At 44.6% G+C, this 18,550-nt stretch overlaps 1 protein-coding gene across 2 annotated transcripts in view; it reads right to left on the minus strand.

Annotated features, from left to right (window-relative positions):
• The window catches only part of TMC5 (transmembrane channel like 5), a 31,908-nt gene extending 13,620 nt beyond the window's left edge, over window positions 1-18,288 (minus strand). The window contains exons 1-13 of one of the 2 annotated variants that reach the window (XM_065850895.2): window positions 18,081-18,288; window positions 17,031-17,141; window positions 9,139-9,351; window positions 8,282-8,431; window positions 7,518-7,717; window positions 7,032-7,136; window positions 5,426-5,525; window positions 4,758-4,848; window positions 4,208-4,456; window positions 2,880-3,031; window positions 2,186-2,330; window positions 1,513-1,668; window positions 774-940 (exon numbers count right to left, since the gene is read on the minus strand). In XM_065850895.2, coding sequence (XP_065706967.2) covers window positions 774-940; window positions 1,513-1,668; window positions 2,186-2,330; window positions 2,880-3,031; window positions 4,208-4,456; window positions 4,758-4,848; window positions 5,426-5,525; window positions 7,032-7,136; window positions 7,518-7,717; window positions 8,282-8,355 — 1,439 coding nt within the window. In that variant the 5' untranslated portion in view covers window positions 8,356-8,431; window positions 9,139-9,351; window positions 17,031-17,141; window positions 18,081-18,288. Of the gene's footprint in view, window positions 1-773; window positions 941-1,512; window positions 1,669-2,185; window positions 2,331-2,879; window positions 3,032-4,207; window positions 4,457-4,757; window positions 4,849-5,425; window positions 5,526-7,031; window positions 7,137-7,517; window positions 7,718-8,281; window positions 8,432-9,138; window positions 9,352-16,576; window positions 16,770-17,030; window positions 17,142-18,080 lie in introns of those variants that run through there. The other variant, XM_071815317.1, reaches the window with a different exon arrangement.
• Between the last annotated feature and the right edge of the window lie 262 nt (window positions 18,289-18,550).

Below are 18,550 nucleotides of genomic sequence, written 5' to 3' on the forward strand. Positions count from 1 at the left end.
ACGGGGCCCTCTTGGCTCCAGGGACACTGGTGGCTCATGTTCAACCAGCCATCAACCAGAACCCCCAGATCCCTCTCCGCAGAGCTGCTCTCCAGCATCTCATCGCTCAGTCTGTCTGTACAACCAGGGTTGCTGTGTCTCAGGTGCAAAATCTGGCTCTTGCCCTTGTTGGTGATTGCCTGGTTCTCCGGTTTGTCCAGATCCCCCTGCAGGGCCTCTCTGCCCTCCAGAGTGTTGACAGCTCCCCCCAGCAGCAGCTCTCCCCAGAGCTTGGGTGCAGCATCATCCCAGTGTCCTGGCAGATGGGGCACTGGACACAACTTGCACCAGCCTCAGCTAAACAGGCTGACGGTGGGTGTGTGGGTGTGCGGGCTCCACGGGGGCCAAGGGGCACCAGGGGTTACATGCTGTTCATTCAATGTATCTGCAGTGAAGTGAGATGTCCTTGGCCCCCTCTACCCTTCCTTTTCCTGGGTGGCAACAGCCCCAGGGCCGTCTAGGGAAGGTACAAACCAAAACCATGCCCAGTGTCACAGTGTGCCTCATTGAGAGGGGGAACCATACCCCAACCTCCTGCAGAGATGTAACACTCCAGAGGGCTCACAGAAAACGAACAAAACATGGAGAGAAGTGCCTACAAGAGCCTTTGGAGAAGATGAATTCTCCTCCATGGCTTCCTACTGCCCATGGCACCACCTAGACACAGCTTGGTGTCAAAATAAGTGTCAGACAACTTGAGGCAAAAAGCACTAAGAGGTGGCAGCAACAGATACCTTGTAATGGTGACATATATCTGGTATCCAGGAGTCTGAAATCTCTCCAGGTGTCCAAGCCAGGAGTAGAATAACGGGATGAATGTGTTGAGGAGAGATGTGACAATAGGTAGCAGCAACGTGGCAGCTTGGCTCTCAAGGTCATTTTTATGCCAATTCACAAACAGCTTGGAGAGGGGGAAAACAAACAAACAAACCCACAACTTAGAGCCTTAACTGAAATACTGCATCAAGTTGTGTCCACAGGGAAGACACCTGGACACGTGGAACCTCCCTGGATGTTCTCAGGTTAGAGACCATTACGTTTTATGGGCCCATGTGCAGCAGCACAGGGACCCTCTCCCCTTCCCGTGTCACCTGGGACCAAGGCTGGAAGCACCAGCCCCAAAGCAGCTCCTGGGGAGAGTAGAGAAAGGCTTTGCTGAGGCTGCTTCTTGCTCTCAAGGCCACCAGCTGCGCTCCCCCAGAGCCAGCCATGGGCCCAGGCAAGCAGCTGATGGGGTGAGAAGGGAGATTTGCTCCGGCCCCTCAGGTCCTGTGCTCTTGCCACAGTCCCCAGCACCAGGAGTCTTTGCAAACTGGTCGTTTAGGTACAAGCAGAACTTGTGTTTGCATTGGTGGAAACAGCAGCTCCGCTTCCCTACAGTCCTGATAGTGAACAGAGCCCCGTTCGCACTCGGCGTAAGATACCAGGTGGAAAAACGCATCTCCCAAACTGGACTGCAAAATGTGTCCTTACCTTTGCATTATTAATGGAGAGGAAGTAAACACCGGCACAAGCGGCCACTGCTGTGCCCAGCGAGGCAGCCCAAGAAACAAGGTGAATAACAATACGAACAAGTCTCTCCCTTACAGAAAGATTTAGAACTTCTCGGTTTACTTCCATGAGGTCTTCCTGCAAGGAAACAACTCCTTAGTCAACAGCATAAAGTTAGATTGAATGGAAGATTATTTCTCTAGAATATGGGCAAAATAATATCCTGGGAACATTTACTAGACAAGTTTGTGTTCCTAACCTAAAAGTCTTATCTCTTGACAGTTACACTGCATTTTACAGATAATATTACAAGCCTGTCTTTTGTTTAGGTCTAAAAGCAGGAAGGAAAACCAGATGAAGTGTTCTGTTTGGAAAACATTTAATAGTCACAGGGGTTCTTTCAGCAGAACAGAAGCATACAAATATTTATATGTAGCTTAAAGAGAACAGAAAAACAAGCAGCTAAATGAGCTCCAGGAGCTCAAACCAAATTAAACCAAACAGTCAGGAAGACTGAAGTCTATGAGGAGCAGAACTGGCATGCTCGAGTCACTGAGACTCACAGGTTTGTGTGCAGAATTAAGCCTCTGGTAGAGGGACTCACACATTCTAGTTTTGCACCTTTCTACTTTTCTGTACCTCCTGTGTTTTGTACCTTTATCTGTGTGCTGAGATTCTTTTGTTTCAGCTTCACGGCTTTTTCGTTCGTTATGTTGAAGTCCCAAGTGCAGAGAAGCCGGATGGCGTTTCCAGAGTATGTCTGGGGGTTAATGAAGTTCCTGCAGAAGGATTTTGCCATGCTGCAATGAAAATTAAATTAGCGAGATGTGTAATGGGGAAACACATCAAAGCCTGTACAGCAGGGCAAGAAGGGAGATTCGTTGGTTTTTCTATCCCATCCCAAGGCTGCTGGGCCCATGTGAGCATGTCACATAAGTCATGGAAAATAAACTTCTATGTAAGAAGCAACCCTCACATTTCCTCCTCCTAATAGTGGCTGCCAGCGCTCACCTCTGGAAGGCCACATCAATACCAGAAGATATGAGGAGCAACAGCTACAAAAGGGGGATCACAATATTCACCGGCGTGAACTGGGATCCTCTACTTGTCCCTTACTATTTTGCAGTTATTCTTCTTTTGTCTAATAAAAGTCTTGATTTTGGGAGACTTGATTTTTGGGAGTCTTTTGAGCAGAGCTTCTATTTAAACAGTAGACCTGGAAAGCAGGACTTACAGAAAGCCACCCAGGTAATTATTACTGCCAACCATCTACAGGGTGGTGGGTTTTTTGGTGGGATTTTTTCCCCCCCTTTTAATATAAGTGAAATAAGAATATTCAGTTACTTTACCTGAGCAACAAGATAAGAAAACAGATGGCAAAATATATTCCAACAGTGAAAATATAAGCCAGCTGCATGTTGTAAGATGGACCATTCTTTATTTTACTGATTGTAGCATTGGTGTAAAAGCCATAGTAGAGTACAGTTTGTTGAAAATAACCCTGGAAAGATACGGACACTGTTCAGAACGTTTGCATACAGTGGGAATTATCATCATCTGAAGGCCAATTAGTGGAGGTGGGAGCTGCCCCATTCCCTACTGTGAAATCACAGGTGTGATTCAATTGTTAAATATCAGACCCTTTGTTTTCCTCCTCTGAGCTAAAATCTGCCATAGTTTTGAGGGCTTCTGGAGATACACGAATTACTTGTATCCTTAAGATTCATGTGGGATGGTCGTCAGCATTCAACACCTTTGCAGGATTTGGTCTTTTCTGAAAATTCCTGAAGTGGGAAAGGCTTGATTGTTTCTCTCTTAGGAGCAAGGTTCTGTACTCACAAATCATATCAACTGGGAAAGAAACATGTGATACTCAACACTAGAGTTATAGCTGAACTCCTCCAATGGTGACTGTACTTTGCAAAGTCAAACTTTAAGAGCAATTTTAGAAGGAAAAGGTTGACATCTTTCCCTTCCAGAAAGATCGTTTCTCAACTAAGCATTAGTAAGAGCAGAGACTTGTTTGTTAACTAGAGAAATCCTTTAACATCAATAAGATTGACATATTTTTTACTGCAAAGTCATCCTCTCATCACTCAGTTGATTAACACAAGTCAAATTAGAGCAGGGAAAAATCTTCCCTTAAAACCAGTCTGGGTCTTTATTTCCCGAATGTAAAGTTCCCACAATGAAAACGATCCTCCTATTTCCAAGCCCCAGTGGGAGTTCAGCCAGTTGCCACAGAAAGATCCGTGTGCCCCTTGGAAGAATAAAGCTTTGGAAATAACTACAATTCCCAGGATCACAGATGGAAATCTGCACTGTATTTTCAGAGGAAAATTGGCATTGAAAAGATGTTTTGTTGAAGACTACTGTGGCTATTTTGGGCAATCCTGGCTTCTTTTGGGTGTCTTTCAGAAAAAGAGTGGTGAAAGTCTTGAAATATTGCTGAACACAGCAACTGTTTACAGTGAAACGAATGCATCAGAATAAGTTCCATTCATCTCACCAAATCAGTTTGCTGCAGCTTCTTTTTCAAATATGTACTAAACATTATTCCTAGTCATTGAAAATCCTAACTCCACCGCTTCATAAGAAATGCTTTTTCACTGTCATGAGTTTTTAAAGTAGATCTGTTGCAGACAGTGCCAATATAAATCTGTTGTTACATACTTACAGCTCCAGTGAACAGCTCCAGACCCGTGAATGAAACGTTATTTGGTTCTGCTGCAAAAAACTGAGGGATTGTGATGAAACCGAAGTTTATGAGGAATGAGAAGAGGTTGAAAGTCAGCAGCCACTTCAAGAAAATAAAATAAGAAAGAACACTTGTTCCAAACTCTGCACCGATGATCTTCAGAGTCCTGTGCCACAACCGCAGTAGGTGAAAATATTCTGCCAAGCTGTTTCCAAATCTCCGAAATGACTGACGTGCAAAAGAGGAGAAAGGAATGTCAGCAACCAGTCTTCAATGGGACTCAAAGTCCCACCATAAACACTCACAGTTCTTACAGTTCCGTTTTGATGATAACAGATTTCCCCCACTTACGATGCTTAACTGGCGTTCCTAAGTGCTATCACAATGCAAGTCATTATTAACGAACACTGTAGCAATTAATTGTTTCTTTCGTAAGTAACATAAAGCAAGGTAGCAGATACCTCTGGAGACAGAGATAACGTGGCAGCTGAAGCGCTTTACTGCGACAGACAGAGGCTGTGACACTTACCAGTGCTGGTGCCTGCAGCCACTGTGTGCAGCAGGAAAGCTGAGCTCTGCCCCGCCGTGATTTCTCTGTTATTTCTTTCAGAACTTTATTCCTGTGGAAGAGCAGGGCAGGGGGTGACCAGCATTGTAGTACAGGTTGTAATTAAAACAAGAAGTGTTTGACCTGCTGCAAATGCAGCTTCGCACATAAACAGAGCTAATAAAACATGATCATGCTGGTTCTTTTCCTCTTAGCTGATACCATGGTGGTTGTCCATGCTACGACAGCATGTCTAACCCCTCCACCAACTCACTCTGGGAACAAAACTGAAATATATTGTGTGAGGAGACAAAAGGATGGTTGAGACCATGTGGTCTCTCTCCTTTTTCCATGGCCAACATCCAAGTTTCCTTTGGAAAGTAAGCACAAGTCATCATTCGTAATGAAATCTCACGGTCTTGATATTCTGTTTTGTATTATCATGAGAGATTCTCCTCATCCAGAGAAAGGATGATGAACCAGCTTTAAACTATTTTCCCTTGCAAGATGTTAAAAGTGCATCAAAAAGTACTTTCAGCCCTTTTAAAGTGACAAACCAAAGCTGAGCAGATGACAACCCCCCATACTCAATAGCTAGATGTTGAAACTATAGTGTTCATAAAACTAAACAGATAAAGCTTTCTTTTTACCTGATTTCTCTCTTTTTTTTCATGTTCTCTGGCATCTTCTGGATTGCTTTAATCCTTTCACTGGTGGACATACTGGCAAGATCTCCAACTAACTTTTCCTCTGCATAAAACCCAGGAAAAATCCAAATTTGGGGATAATAATACAGTAATTCTTATACAAAATCTGAAATGGATATAATAATATTCCCCATTTCCACTGCTACTAAGATGTGGCAAGTTCTGAGACTTAATAATACTCCCCAGAATATCCTCAGTTTCATCAGTACTCTAATACAGATGTAAGTAGTACTATACTGATAGTTAAAAAAGAAATACCACTTTTCTGATGCTTCTTTAATGTTAAAACAAAGAGCTGCAATATAAAGGATCCTGGCTATTGCTTGATCCCTGACATTCTGGGATTCTCTGATTCTGAGAGTGACTATAATCCTTAAACAATCCACCTTTCAGCTGTGAAGCAGGTGAGCTCAGCCCCAGCTTTCCTGGCCTGCCCTGCCCAGGCCAGTGGGGAAGGCCGCAACAGACTGACGAGCCAGTTAATTATCGCACACGTTGCAGGCTGCTTCACCATAGTTACTATTTAGACGGTCCCCTAATCTTAGTGGCATTTCCACTTGAATTCAACTTCCTTTGTAGCACTTAAAAAGAATGCAGAAAAGAGAAGCATCTGTGCCTCCCTGTGGAGGGACTTCTGGACCTCACAGCACCCAGACATCTATCCTTAAGTTGACTGTGTTGGAAATGCACTCTCTGCTTCCTAGCAGGGGTTAAAACCTACATATGACAGTTAATGTTTGGAAATGCTCCATTTCTATGGTCACTCATGGAGTGAAGCATTTCCAGGTACCAATACAATTGTTGCTTTTTAATATGAATCCAGGATTTTGCCGAATCAGATCTTAACTTAAAGACCATGTTCTTAAAGACGAAAAAGAGAAGAAAAGCAAGAATCCCTCACTTGGGGGCATGGAGAGACAGTTCTTTCAATGCATCTAGGTAACGAGTCCAGAACAGAACTGTTAATTATATTCCAGAAGTAGCAGAGAGGAACTGAATTGATTGTTCGAGGAAAAAGTATACGATCTGGGAGGAACAGTTCCTACCCAGAACATGAACAATAAACTGCAACACTTGCCTAAACCAGAACCTAGATTACATTACTCCAGTCCCTCTGTATTTTAGTGAATATAAATCTCTAGTTACTAGGATAATCTAGAATTTACACTGAGACAACACAGTGAAAAATCCACTGAAGGCAGTCTCCAAAATGCATCCTGTCCTCCCCTTACTTCCTCCTACAATGAGTCTCTTCAGATAACTGTGTAAATTTGCTTAATGTTGACCCACTTATAGGGAGTTTGGGATAAAACGGGTAGGCATTATATCTTTCATTGCTCAAGCAACAAAGACCATCACCTTCAGAAAGATACTGAAAAAAATCAGCTACAACGATGTAGGACAGTAAAAGAAAAGTTATGGTTTGTGTTTCTTTTTTGTTACATGAAGATCTTCATACCCGAGCCAGAAAGCTTTTAAATATTTATTATTTTATGGAGGGCGAGACTGCCATTCAATATTCTGATGCACCGCAATCCTTCTGTCTTACCTTCTGACACAGCGGAAATTCCGCGGGTATCGGGGCGATCCAGCAGATGGGAGGTAGAAGGTAGGCTGAGTGCCAGCTCTGGCTCAGGCTCAAAGGAAAGATTATCTGTTGAAGGGAAGAAGAAAGTCACATAGATTATTTACACACACAGAATATCAGCCCTAATGACCAAACACACTCTACTGCAAACACAGCAAGATACCCTATTAACAGAACTCCTGTATCTCACTCGAGCATCCATCTTCGCGTCCAATGACTTACTCAAGTCAGTATTTACCGATCTGCGAGTACAACAGACAGTCCATGTATCTGTTAATAGAACATCTGAACTATTTCCAAGAAAATAAAAGTGAAAAAGCTCCACTCCTCCCAAGTACAAATATATACAGGGTTGAGCTTTCCAGAGCTGCACGACTCCCTCAGCACAGAGTAAAGCATTATTTGTTCTGGTTTTTCTGTAAGCTGTTCATATGAGAAATTACATACCCGTGGATTTTCCATATGGACTTCTGCTTAGGACATTAACTCTCGGTAAATCTCTGCTGTATTCAGAGCCATGCCTCATGGAGGCCATTCGTACAGCCAGAGGGTAATTCTGTCCTCTTCCACTGTGTTCTCCGGAGGAAACATGCAGTGAGGAGTCGTAAGGGCTTTGGTGAGGGAACAGGTTCTTTTGAGAACTCCTCCTGTGCGAGAAACAAAAAGGAAAACCTCGAGTGCCACAATAACTCTCGATAGATATTCTTAATAAATTGCTACTTATTATCATCACATTTCAGTACATTACAAAACAAACACTGCTATTGAGAGGTATTTTGTATTTAGAACTCCAACGTCATCATTCTGATCTGGTCATCAACGGAACTAGAAAGACTGAAACTCTTCTCCGCCTGAAGCTGGCTGAGGCTCTACTTAAACAGGAATAACTCCTTGGAAAACCAGGACATCCAAGGTTATAGCATCTTGTGAAAATGACTGGAACTAAAAAATGTCCATGATATTATGCCATAAATCCTAAAATGCATTTAACTGATTAATTCATCCAACATGTAAAAGCAAACATGCTATTGCTGTTCAATGCCGCCTTCCTGATAATAGCTTTAAAAAACTGTGTCTGCGAACACAAGCATAAAGGAGGGATTAAAAGAATTCCACAAATTGAAACTCTGGAGAAAGAGTTTCTCCTGCATACCAACAGAGAATTTCATTTCCTACGGCACAGTCACAATAGAAAAATGAAATAAACTCACCTTCTATCAATTTCCAGTGTCTCTGAGAAGTGATAGTCTGGATTTTCAAAGGCTTCATTGTAATGATAAGACATGGCAAGTCCTTAGTTTGAAGGACGAAATCTTCCTGATATTTGTCTCTACAGCTTGATGGGAAGACTGATTACAGACCTAATTACAAAACAGATGCACGTACATACAAATTGAAAATAACTTCATTTTAACATCTTAGAAAATTTTGCCACCCTGCTAACAAATATCACGAAACAATATAAGTCAGAAAAACTTCTAACTTAGTGCTATTTTACCATCAGGAAATTAGGGTTCACCAGATGTTGCGGGTAAAACAGGAGCTAATGTTTCTCTATAGGAAGCTCTCTACAAACCTAAGGAACTGGAGTCCCACTTGAAGGTTTTTTATTTAGGGAGGGCTCCTCCAATGACCTAACGTCTCGATCTTGTCAACGGTTTTGGTTTTAGCTGTGTTTCTCACAGAGCGCTCCATTCTAGTCTTAAGCAAACCGGACTTTGTCAGAGTTTAACAAACGGAATTCCAGGTAAGTCAGTGAAAAGGGAACCTTATATCAGAAAAACAGAACCCAAGTTAAACGGGCAGTTCTTGTAATTAATCAAAAGTCATACTGAAAGTTGAAAAGAAAGCCATTTTTAGCAGCTGTTCTTAAAGGCACCTTGACAAGTTCAATCAACTGGCAAGCTATCCAACAATTAAGGACAAAAAAATAAATTATAAAGAACATGCGGCAAAACCCATCAGAACCTGTTTCTATCTCAGCTCCACTCCTAGAAAAGCAGAGCTGAATCGCATTAATGGTACAATCCCAACCAACTTTTGTGTCTGCAGCAGTTTTTATTCGCACCTTCTACTGCAGCAACAGAAGAATCACATGAAGAAAAGCATCTTCAAAATGGATAATTGTGCAGCATCTAGTTTCTGAAGGCTTGTCCGAATCTTCTTGTTTTGCCAAAAGAAGTTCTTGAATTACTTTTGTGGCACTTACACATCCACAGATCTTGGAAGAGAGTTGGAAATCCTGCAGCTATAAAACACTGCCCAGCTTTTGCACAGTCACCTGCAAGGAGATTTGCACAAAAACACAAGGCGGTCAGTTGAATTCAAAGTCCTACATTTTACTGAGAACATCACAGAATCCCAGAGTGTCAGGGGTTAGAAAGGACCTGGAAAGCTCATCCAGTGCAATCCCCCCATGGAGCAGGAACACCCAGCTGAGGTTCCACAGGAAGGTGTCCAGGTGGGTTTGAATGTCTGCACAGAAGGAGACTCCACAACCTCCCTGGGCAGCCTGGGCCAGGCTCTGACACCCTCACCAGGAACAAGTTTCTTCTCATCTTTCAGTGGAACCTCCTGTGTTCCAGTTTGAACCCATTGGCCCTTGTCCTATCATTGGTTGTCATCAAGAAGAGCCTGGCTCCATCCTCCTGACACTCAGCCTTTATATATCTGTAAACATTAATGAGGTCACCCCTCAGTCTCCTCCAGCTCCAGAGCCCCAGCTCCCTCAGCCTTTCCTCACACGGCAGATGCTCCACTCCCCTCAGCATCTTGGTGGCTGCGCTGGACTCTCTCCAGCAGTTCCCTGTCCTTCTGGAACTGAGGGGCCACAACTGGACACAACATTCCAGGTGTGGTCTCCCCAGGGCAGAGCAGAAGGGCAGGAGAACCTCTCTGACCTACTGACCACCCCCTTCTAACCCACCCCAGGTACCATTGGCCTTCCTGGCCACAAGGGCCCAGTGCTGGCTCATGGTCAGCCTGCTGGCCCCAGGACCCCCAGGTCCCTTTCCCCTACACTGCTCTCTACATCATCTACATTTTCACGATAGTGTGACGTGGCAGCTGTGAGGCCCACATCCCAGCAAATACCCAGTAACACGAGGCAATTTGAATATACAGTGCATCACCCATCCCTTCTGTAAATACTGGAATGTGATCATTGCCAACAGGAAACTACAGACATAGTCTCTTCTAGGTAAAACTTTTTGTTTTGTTTTTCAGGCAACAATTTCACAGCTACAGAGACAGAGTGAGACTCTCGTGTACTCAGAAAAGCAATTAGCAGAGCCCCTTATTTCCAAAGAAAACCAGTAAGTGCACCAGGAATCTAAGGCTCTTTCATAAAAGTCATGGGAAGTTTAAAAACTCCTGAGAGGTAGATTTTCTTTTGACAGGAACCACTGAGCTCTTAATGATCTTTTGAGAACTAGGTTAGAAGTTCTATGCAAACTCTTCAGGAATTAGCACATTCTGTCCTTATACTCAATTAAAAAGCATGGGAACAATTCCTGAAAAAGATAATCACGCTCTTCTGCAAAGAGTCGCTTGGAAAACTAATTTTTCCCCACAAAAGTGTTTTACATTTCAAACTGTAATGAAAAGCTGGAGAGGAAAAGATTACTTTTTCGAGGGAAGAAAGTTCTCAGGCAGTTCCCTCTGAAGAATGTGCAAAATTATATTTCTCTATTTGTAACTGGTTTCCTGGGGACCCAATTCACTCGGCCTCAGCTGAGCACCCATCTGAACAGCCCCACAACTTGCCTGGTCCTCACTCCAACTGGAGAGAGAAGGGATTTGTGATGGAAACGTACAGGTTGTGTAGAATCAGCATTACCCAGAAGCGAGCTCTACCTTCCAGCCTGCTGAAGTGCAGCCAACCAGAATAAACAGATCAGTCTGGCTGAAAAATACATCCCTCACTTCTTTCTCTTACTCATTTTAGAGACCTCTAGGCATATCCAGAAAGACTTGCTAAGACACTCAAGCTGAAGACAGTCTATAGGTTCCATCATTATCCACTTCATTTCCTTGGAGTCTTGCTTTATGTAAGGATTTCTACGAAAATCCACAGGGATATTTACAGTCTAACGCTGAATCCAGCATCTGACACCACTCTGTTTTTCCTCCACTACCCAAGCTATAAGGATTTTAAATAAATTCCCCACGTACGCTGAGACAAATTCAAATCTTTGCATTTCATTCCTGAAAAGAACAGAAATTTTTCTCTTGCTATCTGAAAGCGTTAGATCCCAAACCTTGAGGCATCTGGAGTGAGCAAGAACATGAACACGGGTAACCCATATATAATATCTCTTGTCTGAGGCTGTAGTGACTCCAAGCAGACAGGTGACATGCCAAGGGGTGCGGGTGACACGCCAACCCACCCACTTCCTCCATCCCAAGCCCAAAGATCGTGACAAACTCTTACCAAATCCGACACTTACATCACAGGTTTAGTTTGGGCTTTCACGGACTGGTAGTTTATTCCTGACCAGTGCTAGTTCGTTGGAAAGAACCCAAAGCAGGTAATGCTCAAGCTAAACCACTTCTTCCTTCTTTTGACCTGTGACGGGATGCAGTGAACCATAGCTCCAGGAAAAGCTGTGACATTTATACTTAGCTTTCCATTCTAAAAGTTACTTTCCAAACAAAAAGCTGGAAAACAGAGGTCATTTGTGAAAGACGCACAGAAAGCAGGAGGCTGGCGAATCTCCCCTTTGCAGAGCGGTGCCTGTTTGTTGGACATTTTGGATTTCAACAAGCAACTAGACAAATCTTGTCTTCCTCCTCTGAAGAACAGAAGGGTTTAAGATCAGTGGGTTTAGTAATCATTGATATGTTACAGGATAGGTGGAGACACACACTATGATAATACAGAACAGGAAACTCCAAGCAGTGCAGCCTCATGCTTCTGGATCATTTCCCAGAAAAAATAACTGCCCTCACGTCACAGACCAACAACCTTGACAACGCGTTCCATGTGAGCTTCATCCATACCCGCCCAGGTTATTCTCTGCTATAGAGACTAATCCTCGTTTAGAATACAAATCAAACAAACACGAACGCCTTGCTAAAACAGCACTACGTCCTGGTGCTGAGTTCCAGGAAAGCTGCTGAGACATTTGAGTCCTTTACCTGTAACCTCAGTAACACGAAGTACATAAAGTCCACTTACACAAATCTTAAAGAGGAGTGGAAACAGTAAATTCCAGAACTACATCGCAGTTGACTTAATAGTATTGAATGACCGGAATAGAAGTTGGGGAAGAACAAATTCGGAAGGTTAAACAGGCTCTACTTCCGTGAAGATCTGTTAGTTTTGTAGGGTATGACTCGGACAGAGCCTCACTGTTACCTGAGTTATTTTTATTCATGAATCCTTGTCCTGTTTAACACGTTCCACACGGCTTCACAATGAAACAAATCATATTGATTTCTGGAAGCCAAAAGTGAGTTTGAGAGACAGACCAGAGTTAAAACTGGATGATGTGCTACTCCAGCAGTTCGGTTCCTGTTCTCTCCTGTTATCTCAATCCAAGCAGTTCCAACACTGCTGCAACAAACCAGGAAAGCCTCCCAGAACATCTAGAGAGCCTGGGAATTGATGTTAAGCAAACACTACACTCAATAAAAAATTATATTTAATTGACTTATTAGCAATGAAACAAGAGTGAATCATACACGGAAGTGAAAGTCACTGACCTTTTATGTGTATTGCCCAAGTACCCTGCCTGCGCTGGCCAACGGCACCTCCAACCAGCCTTTAATTGATGTCAGCAGGGTCAGCTACAGCTGCCAACATCACCTTTGTTATTTTAGACATTCAATCAACTTCAGCAGCGTAAATTGTGCCTCTGCTACAAAAGATCTTTCTAGTTAAAGACGAGATGTGGTAGCGCTAAGGAATCATCTGCAAAGGACAGAGAACTGGGTTGGAAAGGCAGAAAGCGACAGCATCCCCGTTACAGATGCGATGCTGTTGTTTCTCCCAACAGCTCCAGCTCAGGAAGGAAGGTATTTCCTAGTCCTGCTTAATGGCAGTGGATGAAAGTTCAGATACTTCATTAATTTAGTGACATTCATAGCAGTCTCCACAGACTACCACAAAAATCCCTGCTTCTCCACCAAAAGGCCCCATGGGATCACAATTCATATGGACTGATGTAGATATCACAGTCATTTTGCATTATCTAATCCTTTCCCCAGAGACCCCTTTGCGACCAAGTCTCTCTTTGTATGCTGCTTTATTGCTTTTTTTAACTCCAACCACAAGTTGCAGACTTGATCCACTGGGAAAATAAAGAACACTTGCTCAAGATGAATAATCAGAGATATATAAATACCCAAATCAGAAATGGGGAATTGAAGGGTAAGACCAGTATACCTGGCAAAGAGAGGAAAGCATAAGAAAACTTGACCAGAATTCTGCTTTATTTCTTTAACACTTGAAAGATACTACGTAGCTCACAGTCCATTTTGGAGAGAAAAAGGCCCAGGCAAGAATCACTGCATATCAGTGCACGTCCGTCTTGTGACTAGATGTCCGAACTGCAGACTATCGTGTTCTTTGCATATAGCAGGACTAAATCTTGCTTTGCAAAACATTTTTTTAAGTCTGTCTGTTAGCCAACATTGCCAGCTACTCTTATAATATTTGAAGGAAATTACTTGTTACAAAAAAAAAAGGAAGCAAAGCAGTTTTTTAATACCTGCTTGGAATTAGTTTTCTGCTTTCAGTGGGAAGGTGGCCGACCACACCAGGTCTATTAGAGGCATGGGACACTGTTTACCAGGACTCTTCTAACATTTTGCCTTAAAAGAAACCTTTGTTTCTTCTGCACTTGCAACAGATACCTATCCAGTTTAAATGCGACCTTCCAATTATATTTTAATGAGCAGTATCAGTTACAGGTGTCTCATTTGCAAGTTCAATAGGAAAAGCTCGTGAAAACGACACATATGGTCATTTCAGATTTTAAACAGGATTTTAAAGATACACAAAGTTGCTGTTGAACTAAAAAAAAAAAAAAAAGACATTGTCCTGTTTGCAATTTCTAGCTTAACTTCCTATTATTTTCCCATCATTACTATTTGCACAAGCAGCATTTAAGATGACCCTGAGGGGAAACAAAAGCTATTCACAATATTCTGGCAAATCACTTAAGAAGCTGGAAAATGGCTGTGGAGAACTAGTCAGAAGAGAACCAGTTTTGCCATGGGTTCTCCTAACTCTTAGATGCAGTTCTCAAATCATTGCACAAATAATTTCACATAAACTAAATACTTTTTTTTTCAGACAAAATGCAGCTACATTAAAATGCAATGTAACATGTTAGTACATTAAGGTTCTATCCTACGATGAACACACAGAAGCAATGGACTACACAAGTCACAATTAGAGAGTGTGAGTGGGGACACTGCTGTAGAGTCCTGAGCTCTTCTCTCTGTGACAGTGACAGAGCCCAGGGAATGGCAGAAGATGTGCCAGGGAGGGTCAGTGGGACATGAGGAAAAGGTTCTTCACCCAGAGGTGCTGGACACTGAACAGGCTCCCAGGGAGGTGTCACGGCCCAACCTGACAGTGTTCAAGAAGAGACCGGACAATGTCCTCAGACACATGGGTGACCTGTGGGGTGTCCTGTGCAGGGGCAGGAGTTGGACTCCATGAGCCTTGGGGGTCCCTTCCAACTCAGGACATTCTGTGATTCTATGACCTCACCACTTTACCACTTTCATGACAAGAATAAAAGTCCTCCTGACATGTTTACTCTGGGAAAAACAGGCAAAACAAAACCCCATAAAAACCAAAACCAAAACTGAAATTACTTGCTTTCCGTGGAGTACTGACCGCTATCTCAGCCCAGAGCAGGTGCCTTTTGGACTGCACTGCTGAGCACAGGCGACCTGGGCATGGATGGACACAGCACCCACATGTGAACCATTACCCCTTGGGCACCAGCCGCTGGTTCTGTTGCTCAAAGCATGACCAGGCTGGCAGAGCCAGGGCCAGCAGAGACCACGGGGACACAGAATCCCAGAATGTCAGGGATTGGAAGGGACCTGGAAAGCTCATCCAGTGCAATCCCCCCATGGAGCAGGAACACCCAGCTGAGGTTCCACAGGAAGGTGTCCAGGCGGGTTTGAATGTCTGCACAGAAGGAGACTCCACAGCCTCCCTGGGCAGCCTGGGCCAGGCTCTGACACCCTCACCAGGAACAAGTTTCTTCTCATATTTAAGTGAAATCTCCTGTGTTCCAGTTTGCACCCATTGCCCCTTGTCCTGTCACTGGTTGTCACCCAGAAGAGCCTGGCTCCATCCTCCTGACACTGCCCCTTTCCATATTGATCCCCATGAATGAGTCCCCCCTCAGTCTCCTCTTCTCCAGCTCCAGAGCCCCAGCTCCCTCAGCCTTTCCTCACACGGCAGATGCTCCACTCCCTTCAGCATCTTGGTGGCTGCGCTGGACTCTCTCCAGCAGTTCCCTGTCCTTCTGGAGCTGAGGGGCCACAACTGGACACAATATTCCAGGTGCGGTCTCACCAGGGCAGAGTAAAGTGGACAGCAGGTGAGAGGACGCAGAAGCTGGCACAGCTTCCATGCAGTGCCACAGAATGTGAGTTTCTTTAGCTCACAGAGCATTATTACTAAGGGACTGAGATTCAGGAATAAAATCTTAGATGTAAAGATTTTGCTTTTCGATGTATATTTAATCTTCTGCATAGAAACGTTTCAACCTCTGTAGGTTAGGGCATGAAGAAAAAAAAAGTAATGCTGAGACTGAAGAAAGAGATAGTAGTATTTAAACAGTAAGTCTGTGTGTTTTGAGGGAGTGACAGTATGATTGACCACGAAGAACATGAATACTTAAACCTGAGACTTTTCTCACCTATTTCATACAAAAGAACATCTGGCTTCCTGTTACCTATCATAACATACAAAACTCACGCCCCGCTACTCAGAGATGCAGTGCCACACTCATTCACTGCTAGCAGACTCCAACACAGCCTATGCCGAAGCTAAAGCAGATGTCACGCTGCAAGCTGGAGATCTCAGCAAGGCTGGTGCACCAGCTCACAGCCTGAACCGTGGCACCCTGGCTGGACCCACGGGGAAGGACATGGCCATCAGTCCCATGGGACCAACCCTTCCAGCTGGAGACAGTGGAGGCTTCTACGTGACTAACACGGTGATAAAGCCGAGAGACGTTCTGCAGCAGGGCTGACAGCGAGGTCAGGCCATTGACCTCTCGGACAGCAGGAGCTGAGTCCATCCCCAAGCAATTGTGCAACCCAGCCTCAACAGCTCTATCACTCCAACGAGCACTAATAAACCGCCGTCGTCTGTCAGACAGTTAGGGCGAGTCCTCCAGGACAGGTGCCCGCAGAAAACACCCTCCAGCAAGCTCCAGCCCCGGCGACCCCGGCCCTACCGACCGCTGCTGTCATGGCAGAGCCGCACCGCGGCCCCGAACCCTCGGCCTCCCGGCCTCCCGGCCCCTCACCTGCCTGCGGGGCGGCGTGGCCGCGCCGGCTGCCTCGGCAGTGCGGGAACCGGCAGTGCGGGAGCCGGCAGCACGGGAATCGGCACCGCGGGAACCGGCACCTCAGAAACAGGTACCTCGGGAACCGGCACCTCAGGAGCCGGCACCGCGGAAACCGGCACCAACCAGCACCCGCCGCGCCGGCGGCTCCTCCCGGTGCGCCGGTGCCGGTCCCGCCTCCAGCGCCGGTGCCGTGGCTGCCGCCGTGGGCATCCCCCGAAGGGCTGTGCGCAGAGCTGCGCCCCTCGGCGACGGGGAGCTGAACTGGCTCCGTCCTCCTGACACTGCCCCTTTCCATATTGATCCCCATGAATGAGTCCCCCCTCAGTCTCCTCCAGCTCCAGAGCCCCAGCTCCCTCAGCCTTTCCTCCTCAGCTCACAGAGGAAGTAAATCAACAAGTCCTTTTCGTGTTACCTGCTATAGAACACGTTGCTTTATTTCTATTTGATCTCCAAGGTGTCCAGTCTCCTTCCCTCCACGAATTAAAATCTGCTTGCTTTTGGCCTGGATCACAATAACACCACACTAAAAGGACAGGGAGAAACAGTTTTCAGACACATGATGTGTTACCTTTATCTCTAGATGAATCAGCTATAGAGCAAAGAACAACTTTGACCTCACATATTTTATTTGTATTACGGGAAGGCTCATCTAGGAGTGAAAAAAAAAAAAAAGCTCATGCTAATATAGGCAGGTCCTGGGTGTGGAATTTAATACCTGTACTCTGTACTCCTGTACTCTGTACTCCTGTACTCTGTAGGGACCAGAAAAACACAAAAAACACACCTTCACACTTCCAGCAACTATTCCTAAGTAACTTCTATGGTCAGCCAGATTAAAAAACTAATAAACAAAGAACACCCTTGTCAGCCTTGGGATTAAAGGCACCCTCAGTAGCCAGCAGGGAACTGGTAACAAACCAGTTTGCTCCCCGTTCAGAAGCTGTGCCGCTGTAATGACTGACGATCACTTTTACCAAATGGCTAGTGCTTTTCCAGCTCCTAAACTGGGTGAAGAAATGTCTGTCCTGTACCAGACACACTCAACATGGATTTAAGTGAAGTTTTCTACTGCTTTAAGATTGCATTTTGCCCAAAGGAACATTCCTGGCGTGACTGCAGAGGACTTGTCTGCAGATCGCTGATCCAGGAGCTGCCCACATGCTGCGCAAGTCACAGGGCAAACCTGCGGGGCAGTCGAACAAAGGATCCCCCAAAAATTTAAACAAGCACTCAGAACTTCCCTGAATGTTTGCTGATTTTTGAGTTGTGGCATTATGGAGAGGAACCACATGAAACAAAAAGTGCCCTGGAAATGCATGGTGTTCCTATAACAAATGTGACAGACGGGTCTCCAGTGTCACTGGAAAGAGTATGTGGCACTGACACATGCTTAGCATGGACTGAAAACTGCTGCTTTCATGAATAAGGTGCATTGGACAAAAAATGGATGAGAGGAACCTACCACACTCCCTGCATGCGACAGTTGGGCTCTGGCAGAATGATCTGTTCCCTCTTCCTCAGCATCCTTGTCTTCCCGTTATCCCACCTGGGATTGCTGTGATCCATAAAATCCACTGAAACATTTCCAAGTGCGTAAAAAAAGGTTTTATAAACTGAAAGAAAAAAGAGAGAGAATAAAGAATGTTCTCACAAAATGCCCGGGCAAGTCAATCTTGTTTCAGTTCCTCCAATCTTTATTTAAATTTGTTCTCACAGGGTCATTAACCTAATACTTTTCTAGCACACAGAGTTTCAGAAAGGGTCTAATTAATCAGCAAATACATTACTCACCTATTTTCATTGTGTTCTTAGTGGTAAGAAAAGGAACATAAATACGAAGGAAAGCTGGCAGCCCAGATGACACCCCCAGGGAAGTCTGGCACCACAAGTACCCCTGTTTGAGGCAGACATGGCCCTGCTGTGCGGTCATGG

Source organism: Patagioenas fasciata, chromosome 15, assembly GCF_037038585.1.
Source record: "Patagioenas fasciata isolate bPatFas1 chromosome 15, bPatFas1.hap1, whole genome shotgun sequence".
Taxonomy (NCBI): Eukaryota; Metazoa; Chordata; class Aves; order Columbiformes; family Columbidae; genus Patagioenas; species Patagioenas fasciata.